Source organism: Typopeltis vanoorti, chromosome 5 (assembly GCF_054136105.1).
Source record: "Typopeltis vanoorti isolate ZY-2024b chromosome 5, IOZ_Tvanoo_1.0, whole genome shotgun sequence".
Taxonomy (NCBI): domain Eukaryota; kingdom Metazoa; phylum Arthropoda; class Arachnida; order Uropygi; family Thelyphonidae; genus Typopeltis; species Typopeltis vanoorti.
Genome location: NC_143553.1, coordinates 53,540,692 through 53,557,966, shown reverse-complemented (window position 1 = coordinate 53,557,966; position 17,275 = coordinate 53,540,692). Strand labels below are relative to the sequence as shown.

Below are 17,275 nucleotides of genomic sequence, written 5' to 3'. Positions count from 1 at the left end.
GACCCTAATGTCTGCAGGGGAGAAGAGATTTACGAAAGCCACAAAATCTGCTATAATAAGCAGGACAATGAAAAGTAGAGATAGGGAGGTAGTTCTACCATTGTATATCTTATTCATGTTATACCTAGACTGTTGTACACACACATAGTCACCTGTTTTCAACAGTGATAAGGAAACTAAAGAGTAAATGTGTGTGTACAAGTCTAGGTATAACATGAATAAGCTTTGTTGTATTTTGGGTCTTGAGGGTCCCCCCTAAGAAACACAAAGTCTATCATACCACTCCTTAAACTCATTGACCGTTCTCGCTCCCACCACTCCATCAGGCAATGCATTCCACGGTTCAACCATCCTCCACACAAAGAAACCACTCCTTACCCTCTTGCTCACAGTTTCCTTTTGTAACTTCCAGGGATGGCCTCTTGTCATCACTCCTTCCTGCTGTTCTATCTACACCATAGGTTCCCAAAGTGGGCGGTACTGCCCACTAGTGGGCGCTGAAGCCTTCTAGTGGGGCTATAGTGGGATCAGAAGCATTTGGGGGCGTTCAGGCAGTCTAGGGGTTGGTGGCTCTTTATAGAAGAAATTAATAATATATATTTAAAAATTAATTATTTTTGTGATTTTGCGATTAGATAATCATTTAAATATTGAATTTTAATTCATCTTATGCCCGTCTTACACGATCAATTTTCTATTTCAATTATTTAATCATTTGAAAATTTACCATGTCAGATATAAATAGATGTCAATTTTCTATGTCAATGAGAAAATAAAGCATGCATATATGTGTGTATAATAGGTTATGTTTACAGTAGCAAATATATTCATTATATTTCATTTCAAAATATATATAAAATATATATATTTTTTTCTTTTCTAATTCCACTTTTCTAATTAATTTGTACAAAAATAAACCCAATTTTATATAATTTAATATTACGAATAAAAATAATAATGGCAAGAAAGAAATAAAATCGTAAATCTTAGTTAGCCTAGTTAGTACTAACTTATATTGCTAACTAGAGGGACAATACAAAGCAAATATTATTCAAAACTTATTATACTGTTTTCTGTAGTTATGTTTTGTAGGTTTGTTGTTTATATCTTGTGTAATTATTTTATTTATAATTATTCGGACAATGTCGTGGTCAGACGAACAAAATGTGCTTGCGTGCAAAATAAAAAATTGAACGTGTCATGCAGGATATTTTAACTTCTATTTTTTATATACTTAAAAAATTTATTCATTTTTTGCTATTGTAAAAATTGATCATGTCATACAGACCTTAGTGTATCCACGCAGCAGATGAGTCTTAACTAGTAGTATGTCGGTCAACTATTATGTAGGTAATTCACTCAATTCAGCATGTTTTGACAGGAATATGGGTGCTTACAGTGACTTGTTCAAAGCACGAGTATGATGGGATTGCAAACAAGTCAATGCATGTAAGTCGATTCTGGCTAGATTTCAAATCTATAAATACCAGTGGTTTAGGAATAAGTTTCATTATTTTTTGTGTGCTTTGCCAACAATCATTAGTCGAAAGTGTGATAGATAAGTGGAGTCATACAAAGTCTAAATTAAATCTTTTATTTTGTGAATATTTTTGCAAATATTATTACTTCATTATGTCTGAATATAAGAAGAAACGTCGATAGTACAGTATTGAGTATTTGAAATATGGTTTTATTCAAACTGTTATAATGGGGGGGGGGGGTTTACAAAATTTATGTCTTGCAAAGTGGGCAGTGGCTCAAAAGTTTGGCGACCTATGATCTACACTCTCACCACCACCACCACCCAGTCAATGCATTTCATGCACAGTTCAAGGGCTGGTCCCTTGTTCCTGTCCCTCATTGTATCCTCTGAAAATTCTTTCCAGTGTCTGATTAGTAAACACCTCTCAGTAACTTACATGTTGTGGTCATATCATCCACCATCTTCTGTCTTTGAAATTGCTGACCTTCAGTAGTTCTGATACCATTTTTGTTACCTTCTTTTGTATTCTCTTTAAAGTTTCTTCATCAAACTCAAATTTGGGCACAGCACTACAGCTGTAGCACGATCAGAGCCTAATACAGTGGACTACCATATCTTTATTTCTGCTAATTAGTGTCCATCTCACTACTGTGGCAATTTTTTTTTGGTTATTTTCACATTTACAGTGCGTCTCCTGCAATGTGTATAATGAGTTAGTGTGATATTAGACTGTATTATAAAATATGTTAAATCCTATTATTATTCTCGATAAATTAGGGTATGATAAATTTAGTTTAATCCTTTATCCAAGTATAAGCAAACAAAGTTTAGGCCTGAAGTGGTAAAGATGGACCAAGCTCTCATCACTCCTTCTCTTAGTATCTCCCATAATGCAAAGCATTACACATCTCCTTGCAGACATGTATAATGCTGTGCATTAAGGGAAGGGCCACTACCCAGACCGGTTTTGACCTTTATTGAGGTCTCGTCAGTGGGAGCTAGACCCAGAGGTGGTGATACCAAGGTGGAAGCAATGGAGAACTCATATTTACCTATATGAGTTGTCAAAAGGTGTCTCACCTTATTATTAAATTACTCTGGATTTAGAGAAAGATGATGGAAGATTTTTCCCCACTTGGTTAGACTATAATAAATTTAGTTTAATCCTTTTTTCACCTTTCCCATCTTTACCATGAATCCACTTTTACCACGAGTTGCCTCAGTCCTGAAGAATACTTCAGGCCCAAACTTTGTTTGCTTACACTTGGATAAAGGATTAAACTAAATTTATTATAGTCTAACAATTGGAAAAAAAACTTCCAACATCTTTCTCTAAATCCAGAGTAATTAAATAATAAGATGAGACACCTTTTTGCAACTTGTATATTTAAATATGACTTCTCCATTGCTTCCAGCTTGGTCCACAGTGGTCTGGCTCCCCACTGATGAGACCTCAATAAAGGTTGAAACTGGTCTGGGTAGTGGCCCTTCCCTTAATGCATAGCATTATACATGTCCGCAAGGAAATGTGCCTTGCATTATGGGAGATACTAAGAAAAGGAGTTGAGCTTGTCCACCTTCCACGAGTTGCCTCGGTCCTGAAGATACTTCAGGCCCAAACTTCATTTGCTTACACTTGGATAAAGGATTACACTAAATTTATTATAGTCCAACCAAGTGGAAATAAATCTTCCAGGATATGGTATGAGTTACTGTTATTGGGTATAAAGTGTATAAAATAATGAGTTTGTTTTTGCTAGGCTAACAAATGTTTCTAACTAACATCTATATAATTAATCTAATTATGGATTTCAGGAAAGCATGATAAAAAAAAAAGTAATATCATGAATTAAATTTCATAAATCTCTTTATTTTTGTTATTAGGTACCAGCTAAGAATTATTATTTGGAATACCCATGAAGTGCCTCTGACAGAGACGAGCATTGTTGCTGGGGAACAGATGAGTGATATTTACGTGAAAGGATGGCTGCGTGGTGTGGATAACCCACAGAAAACTGATGTACATTATAGGTTTGTTTCTGTTCTCTGAATATGTAACTTTAGAAGTTTAAATTTTAAGCTATATAAGGAGGGTGTGACCAAGGGAGTGAAAAATAGAATTGCTGTAGGGAGAGTTGGAATGCATTGTCTGAAAGTGTGGTGAGTGCAGAGAAGAGAGCTATGATGAACTGTGTGCATGTGAGGGTGGTATCTCTTGTGATAGTCTAGACTCCATGGAGGTCTGATGACCTTAATCAGTCTTCTCTAGACCCTCTCAAATATATCCTAAACTCAAAAACCACGTAACCAGATCTCTACAAAGTAACCATGTATATGGCCTGATCGAGACTTCATACAGTGGAACCATAACTTCTTTACTTCTGTTTAGCAAGGTCATCATCATTATAATAATCCATTGATGATGGCCTCAAAATTTTCGCAATGTATCTCTAAACTTTAGGTTCCTATCCATTTCCAGATCCTTTATCTTCCAGATAACTCTCCATCCTATCCTTGCCTATTAAATTTCAAAACATTACACGTCAAGATTCAAATACTAGCCCCATTCATATAGACTATTCATATCCACCTGTAAAGCTATAATATCTGCTCTGTTCCTCATAGTTCTCTTTAACTTTGCATCATCTAAGAACACTGCATGTCTCCATTTGAACCTCTTCCAATATTGTTAACATAAATATGCCTTTGTTCACTGTAAGTTACAAAATGCATGAAAGATATGATGACCAACAACCTCTGAAGCCCAACCAAACATTAGCAATCACTTGGTTATCACAGAAGAAAAAACAAAACATCACCAAAATATACACAGTGCCAAAAATTAAACTTATTTGCTTGAACTGCTCTGTGACAATTTTTCTCTAATTGCCTTTCTAGTATAAAATAATTTTCACCTACACATTACCTGTAAAGTAAGAGTCAAAAAATTGCTAGGTAGTGTTCTTATAGATAACGGGAAATTATAGATTACCCCATATGGGCTAATGAAATCTTTTTACTGACTGAGAAAGATAAGTAACATGATCAATAGTGAGGATAAAAGCAGAATGTAAATGAAAAAAAAGTAGGAGTATGGCAAGTTTGAATCATTGTGAAGTTTTGGAAGATGGTGTTAATTGGGAGGATGAATGGCAAACAAGAGTATGTAGCTTGCAGAGAGAGAGAGATGCACTGAAAAGAGGAACTGGAATATCTGGAATAAAGGAGATGAATTGGTGGCACTGAGAGCATCAGCCTGTCCAAAGATTTATGGGATCTCTGAGACGTGGTTGATGGAAGATCTATACTAACAGGAATAGAAGTAGCAGGATACAGCATTTTTCAATAAGATAGGAAGATAAAACATGGTGGTGAAGTACTGCTTATGATAAGTGATGACTTATGCCCTCTCAGAGTGGAGGATTTGGAGAGCAGTGGCACCAATGGTTTTGAAAGCATATGGCATGAGGTAGAGGTGGGCAAGAATGGACATTTAATGGGGTGTTGCTACGAGCCAGGGGAAGCAGGAGATGTTTAGACAGTTGAGCTTGGCAAATGCAAGAAGAATTATTGTTATAGGGAGATTTTAACTATGGCAGTATAAATTGGAAAGAGGAAACTTCATGTACTAATAAGGGAATGGAATTTCTAGAATTCTTGAGGGACAAATGTCTTAGGGAACGTAGTAGAAGGAACACAAGGTTCAAGAGTTTTGAATTTGGTCATAGCATCAAAAGAGCTGATTATTACCGAGACATCATCTCTGCTCCCAGGTGGAGAGAGTGACCATGTAGTTTTGACTTGGAAGATGAATAGACATGCAGTATTATCAAAGAGAAAGGAATATATGTGGAATTATAAGGCAGGTGATTATAATAATCTTAGATATCAACTTGGGGCAGTTCCATGGATGGAGGAATTCGAAGGGCAAGCTATCATTAGTGCTTGGAAACTTGTAAAAGAATATTTATTAGCAGCAATAGCAAGCTGTATACCGTGAGTGAAGAAGAGAACACAGTTTGGTGTAAAGTGGATGACAAACATTATCAAGCAGGAACTGCATCTAAAAAAGAGGTTATAGAAAATATATAAGGAGAAGGGTGGAGAGCAGATGCATGAAGAATATAAGGCTCAGGCTAGGAGAGTGACTAGTATGATTTATTTATTTATTTGTATGGAGTTTCCTCCCTTTTCTCCCCTATCCCTATTGGAGCGAGTTGAGCCCCCTCATGGCAGGTTAAGTATTTATGACTGTAGATCCGTGTGTGTTCATGGGGCCGGTTTGCCTGCTTGTGGGATTAAAAATGCCAGATAAATTGGCGGAAAAAGCCCTACTGCCAGCGCCCAAGACGGCTAACTTTGCTATGGCTGAGGAAGATCCTCAAATTCCTCACATCTTCGACGGGAATCAAACCTGGGACACTCCTTCCCCATTCATATAGTTGCGAAGCGCACAGCCACTATGCTAACTGCGCAGACACTAGCATGATAATGAAGGCAAAACTGGAATATGAGAAGAGATTGCCTTGAGATCCAAAATAAAATCCTAAGGAATTTTTTTAGCTATGTAGCCAATAGGAAGAGAAACAATTATGGAACAATGACATTGTTAGATAAAAATGGGAATAGAGTGACTGATGCAAAGGACAAAGTGTAGTTGTTCAATGAACACTTTATTGGGGTATTTCATTTTGGAAAAGTAGGTTTTAATACTAGAAGGATATGGCAGGTTTGAGGTTTAAAAGTGTAAGAGGAGTGTGTTTCAAATACTGATTATGCTGGATGTCAATAAAGCAGTGGGACTGGATGGAATCTTACCACAGGTTTTGAGAGAACATGCTAAAGAACTGACAACTCCCTTGACCTGGCATTTCAATTAGTCTAGCCATGGGAAAGGCACCCAAGTAGGGTAAGATAGTGCCATTGCATAAAGGTGGTAGCTGACTGGAAGTGTCAAACTATAGACCAGTTTGTATTTCATCAATAGTTAAGATCTTGAAATTATTTAGGGATCATTTACAGCATTGGGAAGATGAGGATAAAGTTATCTGTGAGGGTCGACATTGATTTGTTAAGGGGGTGCTCTTGCTTTACTAATATGATTGCCTTTTTTAATACAGTGACAACAGCAGTTGATGAGGGAAAGGCATATTCTTCCCTTTTTTGGATTTTGCAAAGGCACGTGAGAGGGTGCCACATGATAAGATGATATTTAATTTGCAACACATGGGTTTAGATGTCAGGTTAGTGAACTGGATTCAGTATTGGTTATCTGATAGGTATCAGAGAGGGGGAAGCAGTATCAAGGAGTCAAAAGCTTACAAGTGGATTCCCACAGGGCTCAGTACTGGGACCTGTATTACCTGTATTGTTTAACCTTTATATCAATGGATTGCAGGGGATATTCATTTGTTTGCAGATGATGTGAAGTTGGGAAGGTTCATTAGTAATAGTGCAAATATGGTAGCCCTGCAAGAGGATTTGAATCAACATGGAGATAGATGGACAAATGAATGGGGGATATTAGCTTAATGCAGCAAAATGTAGTCATGAAATTTGGGATACATTGATGGGAGGCTGCATACTCTGTTGGAGGAAGTGGAGGAAGCAGGGAATCTGGGAGTGATGATTGAAAGAAACCTGAAATTCAGAGAACATATTGTAAAGATGGTGAAGGTAACCCAGAGGATTGCTGCAATACTGAGAAGGATGCTGACCTGCAGAGATGAGAGTTGTCATTCCATTGTATAAAGCCCTGATCAGACTACACTTGCATTGTTGTTCTCAAATTTGGTCCCCAGAATTTCAAGGGGATAAATTAACTGTAGAAAAGGGTACAGAGGCAGATAATAAAGATGGTTTCAGGGGTGCTTAAGGGTCACAGCTGCATAACTGAGAGGAGACCTCCACATAGCCTTTAAAGGAATGCAGAGAACCGACCAGGGCTTCTGACCTAATGTCCAATCCTCACCATCTCATGGTGCACCCTGTTGAGTATCTACCTGGATAATCTTTATTTGAGTTGTAAGTCAGCAGTCAGAATTGAAGGAAGTACAGGAAGATGGTTTAATGTTAAATCTGGTGTGAGACAAGGATGTACATTATCCCCTCTGTTATTCATTGTATGGATCACATTGTGAAGGAAAGTGGTATTAGACATGATATCAAAATTGGAGATGTTAATGTCAGCTCTTTGCTTTATGTGGACAATGTTATACTTATCAATAAATCTGCTACAAGTCTGCAAGATTTCCTTACTAAATTGAATAACTGTTGTAATAGATATGGTATGAAGGTCAGCAATAAAAAGACAAAGACAATGAAAATAGGCAGAATCGTTGAAAATGTCAACTGCATTGTGAACGGAGAACCTGTGGAACAAGTAAAACATTTCACCTACTTATGCACAATTTTTAGTGAAGATGGTAAATTAAATATGGAAATAGACAACAGAATCAACAAAGCTGGCATGGTATGTCATGTCAATTGGATAAATTCATATGGAATAAGAGAGAAATTAGTCGCAACACTAAATTAGCTGTATACAAGACAGTGTTCAAACCAGTTTTAACTTATGGATCTGAGAGCTGGGTCAGAAGTAAAACACTTGACTAGAGGCCGCATATGTGAGAGTCCTGAGAAAGTTTAGAGGTGTGAACAGATGGCATCAATGGCAATATCATATTAAAAACGAGGATATTAGGAAAGAACTTGACATTGTCAGCATCAAGGAATGCGTTAGCAGAGCTAATCTCAGGTGGTATGGTCACTTAAATAGAATGGGATAGGAAAGATTAGCAAAACAAGTGTTCTCTGCCAGGTTCGCAGGGAAACAACCCAAAGGAAGACCAAGATATAGGTGAATTGATATGGTACAAAGTGCCTTAGATGACAGAAATATAAGATCTGTTAATATTGGAATTTTGACAAGTAACAGACTGATCTGGAGGAAAATTGTAGATAGGAAGTTAGTAATGATGTAAATTTTTTATGTAGTACTATCATATCCTGTACATCCCTTGATGGTACATGGCAGGAATTTGATGATGATGAAGGTTTCAGGATTATACAATGTTGGTTATGAGGATTAGCTGAGGGAATGAGGACTGCAGAGATTGGTAGATAGAAGGAGAGGTGATATGATTGAGACTTTTAAACTGTTGAGAGGTAGTTGCAGGGTTGACACTGAGGAGTTCTTTCATTTGGTGTAACAGGGGGAAGGAATGAGGACAAGGATCATCCCTGGAAATTACAAAAGGAAGTTGTGAACAAGAGGATGAGGAGTGGTTGCTTTGCATGGAGGGTGGTTGAACTGTGGAATGCATTGCCTGATAGTGTTGAGTGTGAATGATCAGCGAGTTCAAGGAGTGATATGTTATACATTGTGTTTTCTAGTATGTGCCTCCCACGATGATTCTTGACTCCATGGAAGTCTGAATCATCATAATATTAACCTTAGAAGTTACAGGGTTAATTACTGTTAAAACAAGGCTTGATATATATATATGTAGGTCCAATGAATATATCAGTAAACTGAATGGAATTTGTGAAAATCATGACAATGCATTTATTTTTGCATTTTCATTCAAGTTCAGCCATTAAATGATAAATAAATTAATTATTAAATTATATAAGTTGATTAATTGGTCAAAGCTAGATTACAGAATTGGGTTAATATTAGTTATGTTCTCTGTTGTAAACAGCATGGGTTTGTTAAAGGGAGATGATATTTTATCAGTTGGCTCATGTACTTACTACAGCAAAATAGTAAATGCATTGGACAGTGTTTTCATATACAGTAGTATACTTAGATTTTGCAAAGGTAACTGAATTGGAACAAATAGGGTTAGATATACTAGATTAGTGAGATGGATAGATAATTGACTGTACAGGCATCAGCAAGTTTTGTACAGAGTGTATATCATGAAAGAGGAAAGTCACTAGTGATGTGCTGTAGGAGGCTGTTATTGTTAAACATATATATTAATGATATTAGGATGAGATATGCAGCTGCTTGAAGATGATGCATAGTTAGAGGGAGAGCAGGGTAGAATTAAGCAGATCTTATGACCTTAAAGAAGGATCTGAATAGACCACAATAAGCAGAGATTCCAGATTAGTTTGGCAAAATAAGTTGCCAAACGCAAAATATTGCAAAATGTAAGTAAAATTTGGTAAAGTGAAGATGGGATGAAAAGAAAAGTATAAAATTGGTGGGATAGTGTAAAAGTAAAATTTTTTAGGAGGTAGAGGAGATGATAGATCTGGGAGTGGTAGTAGATAGACAGGAGCCTGAAGTTTAGGAGTTGCATTGTAAAAAAAAAAAAAAAAAAAAAAAAAACTGTGAGAACATCGCAATGGATTATGACAATAATGAGGACCCTGGCATACAGAAGTGAAGAGGTTATGGTTCAACTGAAAACCAGGTGGCCATTTGGATTGTTTTCAGATTTGGTCACCTCGTTTTCATTCGCGAATATATTGGAAAGGATTCAGAGAAGGTAGACTAGGGTGGTCTGTGGAATGTTGGTATAAGTATATATTAGGGAATGCCATTGGCACAGTGTCATCAATAGGAGTGGATATGATTGAGACACAAGTTGTAGGTGATTGTTGCCAGGTTAATATGAAAGAAATTTTCATGGAATGGTGGGAGACATTTAAAAGAAGACTGTTCTTGGAGGGTGTGAACAAGAGGGTGAGGAGTAGGTTCTCCGTATAGAGTGACTGGTGAGTGAAATGCATTACCTGAGATTGTGGTGAGTCTTAAACTCATTTAACTCAATTTTAAATGAGTTTAAGGCATGGTTTAATGAACTTTGTATGTGACAGTGAGGCCTGCAATGAGTTTCCTGACTCCATATAGATGTGACGATTTTTAATTTTGGTTTACAGTGAAATAATACAGATGTGCATATTATTAAAATTACTCTAGTACTGTACTGTACCGAAATAAATAATGAAACATGAGTATGCAATACTTGTGTGTTTACAGTAAATTATCAGGAAACATATGTAGCAAGAGTAATTCTTTGAAACTGGTGCTTTATTAATTGGGCAGTTCATTGGAGAAGGCAGGGGAGGCTAGGCAACCAACAAAAAAATTCTTCAAATACAGGAATTGCACCAAGCATTATGAAAATAGTTCACCACTTTCATAATGCTGAGGATGAGGTGATGTCAGGAGTGAGCTATAAAAATTTGTTTTGTCCAACTTAGTCCACACTTGGTGCCTTTCTTTCAGCATAAATTTTATTATAACAAGCAATTGCAGCTTGCATGATTCTGTCTACCCTTGCTAAATCTCTTCATGTTGGAGCCCACTTCCTTAAACAACATAATTGCCTTATTATCAGAGGCAAATTTATTTACTGTTTTTTTGGGCTTAGCTTCTTATGTCTGCTTTTATTCTCTCTTTTTCTTCTTTTGCAACAATCTCTCCTTTTAGCTCTATAAAATCTTCATTTGAGAGCTCTTCTTTCACCAACTGCTCTTCATCATTAACTCCCTACCCTTTAGCTAGCAGCACTATCTTATCACCAATCTATTGTGAGGCCTTGTCTTTATTGAATTCTGTTAATGTATGAACACACATTTTTAGCAGCTTCTTCCAAACACCATTTTGTACACTCTGCTGTTGCTGTGCTACATTCATTTGTAAAATGAAAGATATTATATTCGTTACAAAAGTCTGAGGATTGTCTAACTACAGTAGCAGCAAAAGCCTGTGCAAAAGTATTTCTTAAATAATATGTCGTAAGTCAAGAACTGACTGTATATGCATTGGTAATAGTTATCTAATAAAATAAATGTTTAGTTCCTGAAATAAGTTTATTTTTATATTAATGAAGTCATTTTGAAGTATATCTGTGAAAAGGCCAAAATGTTAATCAGCACCATATGAACTTTGATTTTAAACATGAAAATTTCAGGTCTATGGATGGAGAAGGAAACTTTAACTGGAGAATGATCTTCCCCTTTGAATATCTTCCTGCTGAAGGAAATATGGTAGTGAAGAAAAAAGAACACTTTTGGTCACTAGATTCTACTGAGCATGTCATACCTCCAAAATTAACTCTGCAAGTCTGGGATAATGATGTGTTTTCTGCTGATGACTTCATTGGTAAGGTAATTTTTCTTATCTCATGCAAGATTGCATAACTAAAACAGCACATTTATAGAAAAGAGCATTAAATTAAAGATACCAAAAAATTATATACTTGGTTTAATCCATTATTCAAGTGTAAGCAAACAAAGTTTGTGCCTGAAGTATCTTTCAGGACTGGGGCAACTCGTGGCAAAGGTGGTATGACTTCACATCACTTGCCACCTTTGCCATGAGTTGCCCCAGTCCTAAAAGATACTTCAGGTGCAAACTTCCTTTGCTTACACTTGGATAATGGATTAAACCAAGTATATAGTTTCTTGGTATCTTTAATTTATAATATAACCAAGTGAAAAACTTTCAACAGAAAAGAGCATTCATATTAATACTTAACAATAACTTAATATAGTCTCTGTAGATAGTCTTGATTTCATATTTTCCCAGAGGCTGTGGATTTCAGTTTTTACATTTATAAATAATTCTTGCTGTAAGTGATGTGTGTTTTAATTGTTATTGTGATTCACTGTCTCATTTGTTAACACATGATGTCAAATAGTTTGTAATGGACCAAATAGCCTGCTTTCATTAACCAAATTTTTATTTAAATCCTTTTGTAATAATTCCACCTGCAGAGTAACTACTGAACTAGGAATGTGTCTTAGTGTGCAGATAATAAAAAAATTAGCTAGGTGTTATTTGATGTAATTTGTTGGAACCCATATTATGAAAAAGTATATTATCAAATCTCATCTTTGCATTCATTGTTAGTAGCCCTGGATACATTCTGTACCCAAATAAGCATTGAACCATCAGATTTCAAGACATTATTGAATGATAATAGTTTAAAGAAAAAGGCAAAAGGCCTCAGTTTGGCATTGTAAAATTGTATAAATAAAGGATGTTATAAATTTATCATTGTTTTATAGTCAAATATTTTAAACTTAGTTTTGAAATTGAACTGAGTTATGAGAACAACCATTGGCATCAAAGTTGTTTTGATTTCATATCTTAAGTATTGAAATCTGTATGAGCCTATTTGTTTATGAGTTTATTTTTATAACTTGACAGTGCTAGATTGAAGCCTCCTAGGCTCTTCAACTATTATAATTTATGTGCCAATAGAGGCCACATGAAAAATGGGATTGCTGCAGTATTAAGAAGGTCCTTGTCTTGTGTTTGTTCTTATCTCATCAAAAACCAGGTAGAAACCCAGTGATGATGCTGGCCCTTTTTATTTTCAATGCTTGTCTTCCTACATTCTTTGTGAGGTGTAACCTGTGGACATCTGGAAAGAGGAATCCCGGTAGTCACACGCCAGTTTGGCTTCTGATTTGGCAAGACAGGAAGTCCTGGATGGCCCAGCCAGGATTAATCAGCTAGTGGGCTTGCCTGCAAGGGTCAAGGATAGCCCTCTGTATATATCAGTCATCTTATGCACTTCTTCCTGTAAGGAGTAATTACATGCCTAATGTACCATTTGTGTAGTACTGGACTAACCATCATTCATATTTTAATCAGCTGTCCTAGTTTCATCAATGAGTGCAATCACTCTTTTTGTTGCATTCATAATCTGTCAGAGTCCTATACACTCGTGAAGATTTTATCAGATTCATCAAGTGTCACCTCTGTTTTTAAAGAGGATTAATGTATATAATCTTATATAAATTATGTACATATTATACATTAGTTGAGTTTACTTTATACATGCTCTTAATACCTTGTTTTTTTATGAATGTTTTTAAGAATTTACTTATTTTTATATTTGTTTCTCCACATCTTTTACAATTGTTTTCATATACTGATATTTATACAGTACCTATATTGATGTTTATACCTCTTATTTATTAACTTATGTACTGAAGCATTATGACCAAAGCTGATCTTGTGCCATTAAAACCAAAACAATCTACTCCACAGGCTGTGAGTTCAAATCCCACCATGGATATGGATGTTTTGAATGTTTTTAATTGGTAGATAAATTTCATTGTCTGGTATACAACCATTTTCCTACTTATTTGAAGCCTGACGTGAATGAAAACTTGCATTAGTATAAAACTACTTATGAGTGAGATTGACATAATCCTAGGCTCTGAACTAGGGCTGCTTTCGTAGTTGACATTCCTGAGTTCTGATGTCCTCTAAGAATTAGTTTATCCACCTTTGGGCTCTTCACTTTTTTTCAATCCAGGTGACTAAATGTACTCAGATGTGCATCTTATATGATACAACCATGGCTTCTTTGATTCTAATTGCAAGCATTCCTCTTAATATTTAAGGCAATCCTTTGCAACATCTCTACCACTCTCATAAAACCTTCAGGTTGATAAATTGTATCATCAAAGGAAAAGATGTGAAAAGGAACTTTCTGTGAGAAACATGACAGTTCTGTCTTGTTTGTTTTCAGAATAAAAAAATGGGAGAGGGTAAGAAAAACATCTCTACAAATTGATATTTTTGTGCTGTTGCATGCAGTATACATATTACATTCTGTCAAACTGGATTCACAAATCTACCACTCTCTAGAGGAAAAAAAAACGAAAAAAAAAAAAGCTTATGTTTTATGTGGCTCCAACACCCCCCAAAACTTTGTAAACTGTAGTACATCAGTACTATGGGTGAGCTGAGGACTTTTGCCTATGTTTTTAATTAATTTTTAGATTTTTTTTTGTATTTTAATTTTTAACAATTAACATGGATCTTTTTCAAGCCACTACAGGTGCTCCAGTAAGTGGGGTGTTGGCCTGACATCAGGTGATAACAACAACAATGGCATTCCACAGCTCTAATTAGATACATAGCCATGTAGAAGAATGAGCTTATAGCATCTAGCATCACTGGATCTTACAATTGCCAAAGAACCTGGTTTGGTAGAAAAACAAAGCTACTGGACATGCTACTCTGAAACAAATTAATAAAAGCAAGTGCAAGAAAACTAATTTCATGTTACCACATACAACATAAGAACATTAACAGATAATGAAAAGCCAGAAGAACTGAAAAATGAAATGGGATATTTTTTTTCATTAGGTTGCCAGAGTCTGTTGTGGGTGCCATGACTGGGAATGAGTTTGAAGCAAAGTATGATAGATACTGTGCAAGTGTTGGATAGTTCTTGAACTCATCGAGGGAGGCATTAAAAGTGCCTCCCTCAATGAGTCTAAGGACTCCCTGGAGTTGCCAAACTGGATTCACAAATCTATGATAATATAATGATAATATAATAGGACTAAGTGAAGCAAGAAGAAAATCAAAATACATAACACTAAAATCAGAAAATGTGCTTTACTGGACAGGACCAGATGAGGAGTAGGAGTAGGTTTTTTATATAAAGGCTTAGTTTAAAGGGCTAGACAGTGTTTTTTATCATTTCTATTGTAATTCCATCTTCTGGCATTTTATTATTTTTCATATCTTTCATTTCTGATTCTATTTCAAAATAATAAAATACCAGAAGATGGAATTACAATAGAAATGATAAAAGCAGCAGGAGAAATATTGACATAACTAAAACAAAATCAATTTAATAAATGCCTAAAAGAGAAAGCTATACCAAACAACTGTAACAGTGCTATCATGATACTCTTTATTAAGAAAAAGATATAGAAAATTACATACCTATAAACTTGCTGTCACAAGTGCATAAACTATTTGTTGTTGTATCTTTCCCTTCAGCCTTGTGGCTGGTGGGGTAGCAAATATGTTACTATACTAGGGAGATGATTATGAAGCAAGGTGGTTTCCTGTTGCCTTCCTTGCTGTGTGTGTTCATGGGACCGGTTTGCCAGTTTTGAGGAATGAAAAAAAACCATCCACCTACGTATGAAACTGGTTAACTCACCTTTAGTCGAAAGAATATGCCAGATGAATGTTCCTCACATCATAGACAGGAATTGAACCCAGGTCTTTCCAACCAAAGGGCTTTGTCTATACCAACTGAGCTATGGAGGCTCATTCACCAGATTATTGGATGAAGTTCAGCCCATTGAACAAACTGGATTCAGAAAGGGGTTTAACACTATCAAATCTGCAGACATCAAACAGGAGAAAAATGCAGAGAATACAACTTACCATTGTACATAATTATATAGATTGGAAAAAAAAAAGCTTTAATTCAGTTGAAAAACAAACAATCCTAATAGCAATGAAAAAACATGGAGTAAGCAAAAATTATATATAACTAATAAACAAAATACATGAAAAATCAACTGCTAGTATACTTAGCTAGGAACATAGTTGCCCATCCAAATAAAGGAGTATGCCAAGAAGATACTTTTTCACCTGAATGATTCAGTGCAATATTAAAATATGCCATAAGTTGAACTATATTGAAGTGACATAGGGATTAATATCAATAGTAAAAAAACTAAATCATTGATGGTATATTGTTGATATTGTAGTAAGAGAATTAGAGGAAATGATGAATGAATTAAATGCAGTGTCAAATAAAATAGGATTATACATAAACTATGAAAAATCTAAAATGATGACAAACACTGAAGGAAACCAGATAACAAATAACAAAAAAAAAAAAAAAATAATAGAGCAAGTACAATAATATGTATATCCTGGAAGAACGTTTTCATTAGAAAAAATACATTTGTGAAGAAATAAGAATTCGACTAGGCTGTGGACAGCTTTTGGCATACCAAAAAAAAATTTCCCTGCAGTAAAATAAACTGAAATTAGAGCCAAAATTTTCAAATAGTGGTTTCAGTTATAACTTTTCATATTTAACTGAAAAGTTATGACATAAACATAACAGTTTATGTCATAACTTTTCAGTTATGGCATATGGATATGCTGATAAACAAATAATGAACAGAATGAGAAAAACTGAGCACACATGCTAAACATCAGACTGCAAGACAAAATAAAGAATGAAGATATAAGAAAATAATAAAGAAAAATGTTATAGGGAAACGTTTTAAATTTAAAATGGAGATGGATAGGACATGAGGAGCCATAGATGGACAAAGACATTCACCTAGTAGAATCCATGTGAAGGAATGTGAATACCTAGATGACCAGAGAGAGAGAGAGAGTGTGTGTAAAAAATTGGAAGGATGACCTTAATGAGATGGCTGGAAAATGTTGGCATTGCTGCCTTCAACAGAGAAAGATGGAGACAAATGGAGAAGGCCAATAACCAAAAATTTATAAAAAGGGTTAGAAGAAGAAGAGATGTAGAGAGAGTTTCAAGTTCAGAGGTCTCATTGCTAAGGTTGCCAAGATAGCTTATAGGATTACTTGGTCATTGAGGAGCACATTAACAAGTAGAGATGGGGAGGTTACCATTCCTCTATACATCCACATATCAATTACTTTGTTCAGGTTTGGTCAATTGGATTCTTCAGCATGAGTAAGTAGTGGAAGTGACTGGGATGATGAGTAGTCTGTGGAATATGTTATGAAGATAAATTGTGAGGGCTTGTGGGTTGCAAAAGTTAGTTAATAGTGAAAAAGAGCAGATATGATAAAAAAAAAAATTTTTTAAAAATTGAAGTTACTAAAAGGATTTTATGATCGATGCTGAGGAAATATTTCAGCACTTGGCCACAGGAGGCAGAACAGGTGGTCATCCTTGAAAATTAAGTAAGAGTATGGTTAGCAAAGATGTGAGGACTAGGTTTTTTCACTTGAAGAGTGGTGAATGAGGTGCTAGTCATTTGTGAGTGCTTTGTCTGGCA

The 17,275-nt window shown here is 35.5% G+C and overlaps 1 protein-coding gene across 3 annotated transcripts in view; it reads left to right on the top strand.

Moving 5' to 3' along the window:
* The window catches only part of LOC150106416 (dysferlin-like), a 328,783-nt gene that overhangs the window by 256,492 nt on the left and 55,016 nt on the right, over nucleotides 1-17,275 (top strand). For all 3 annotated transcript variants that reach the window (XM_090393128.1, XM_090393127.1, XM_090393129.1), the window contains exons 46-47: nucleotides 3,368-3,514; nucleotides 11,416-11,606. In XM_090393128.1, coding sequence (XP_090249254.1) covers nucleotides 3,368-3,514; nucleotides 11,416-11,606 — 338 coding nt within the window. The remainder of the gene's footprint in view (nucleotides 1-3,367; nucleotides 3,515-11,415; nucleotides 11,607-17,275) is intronic.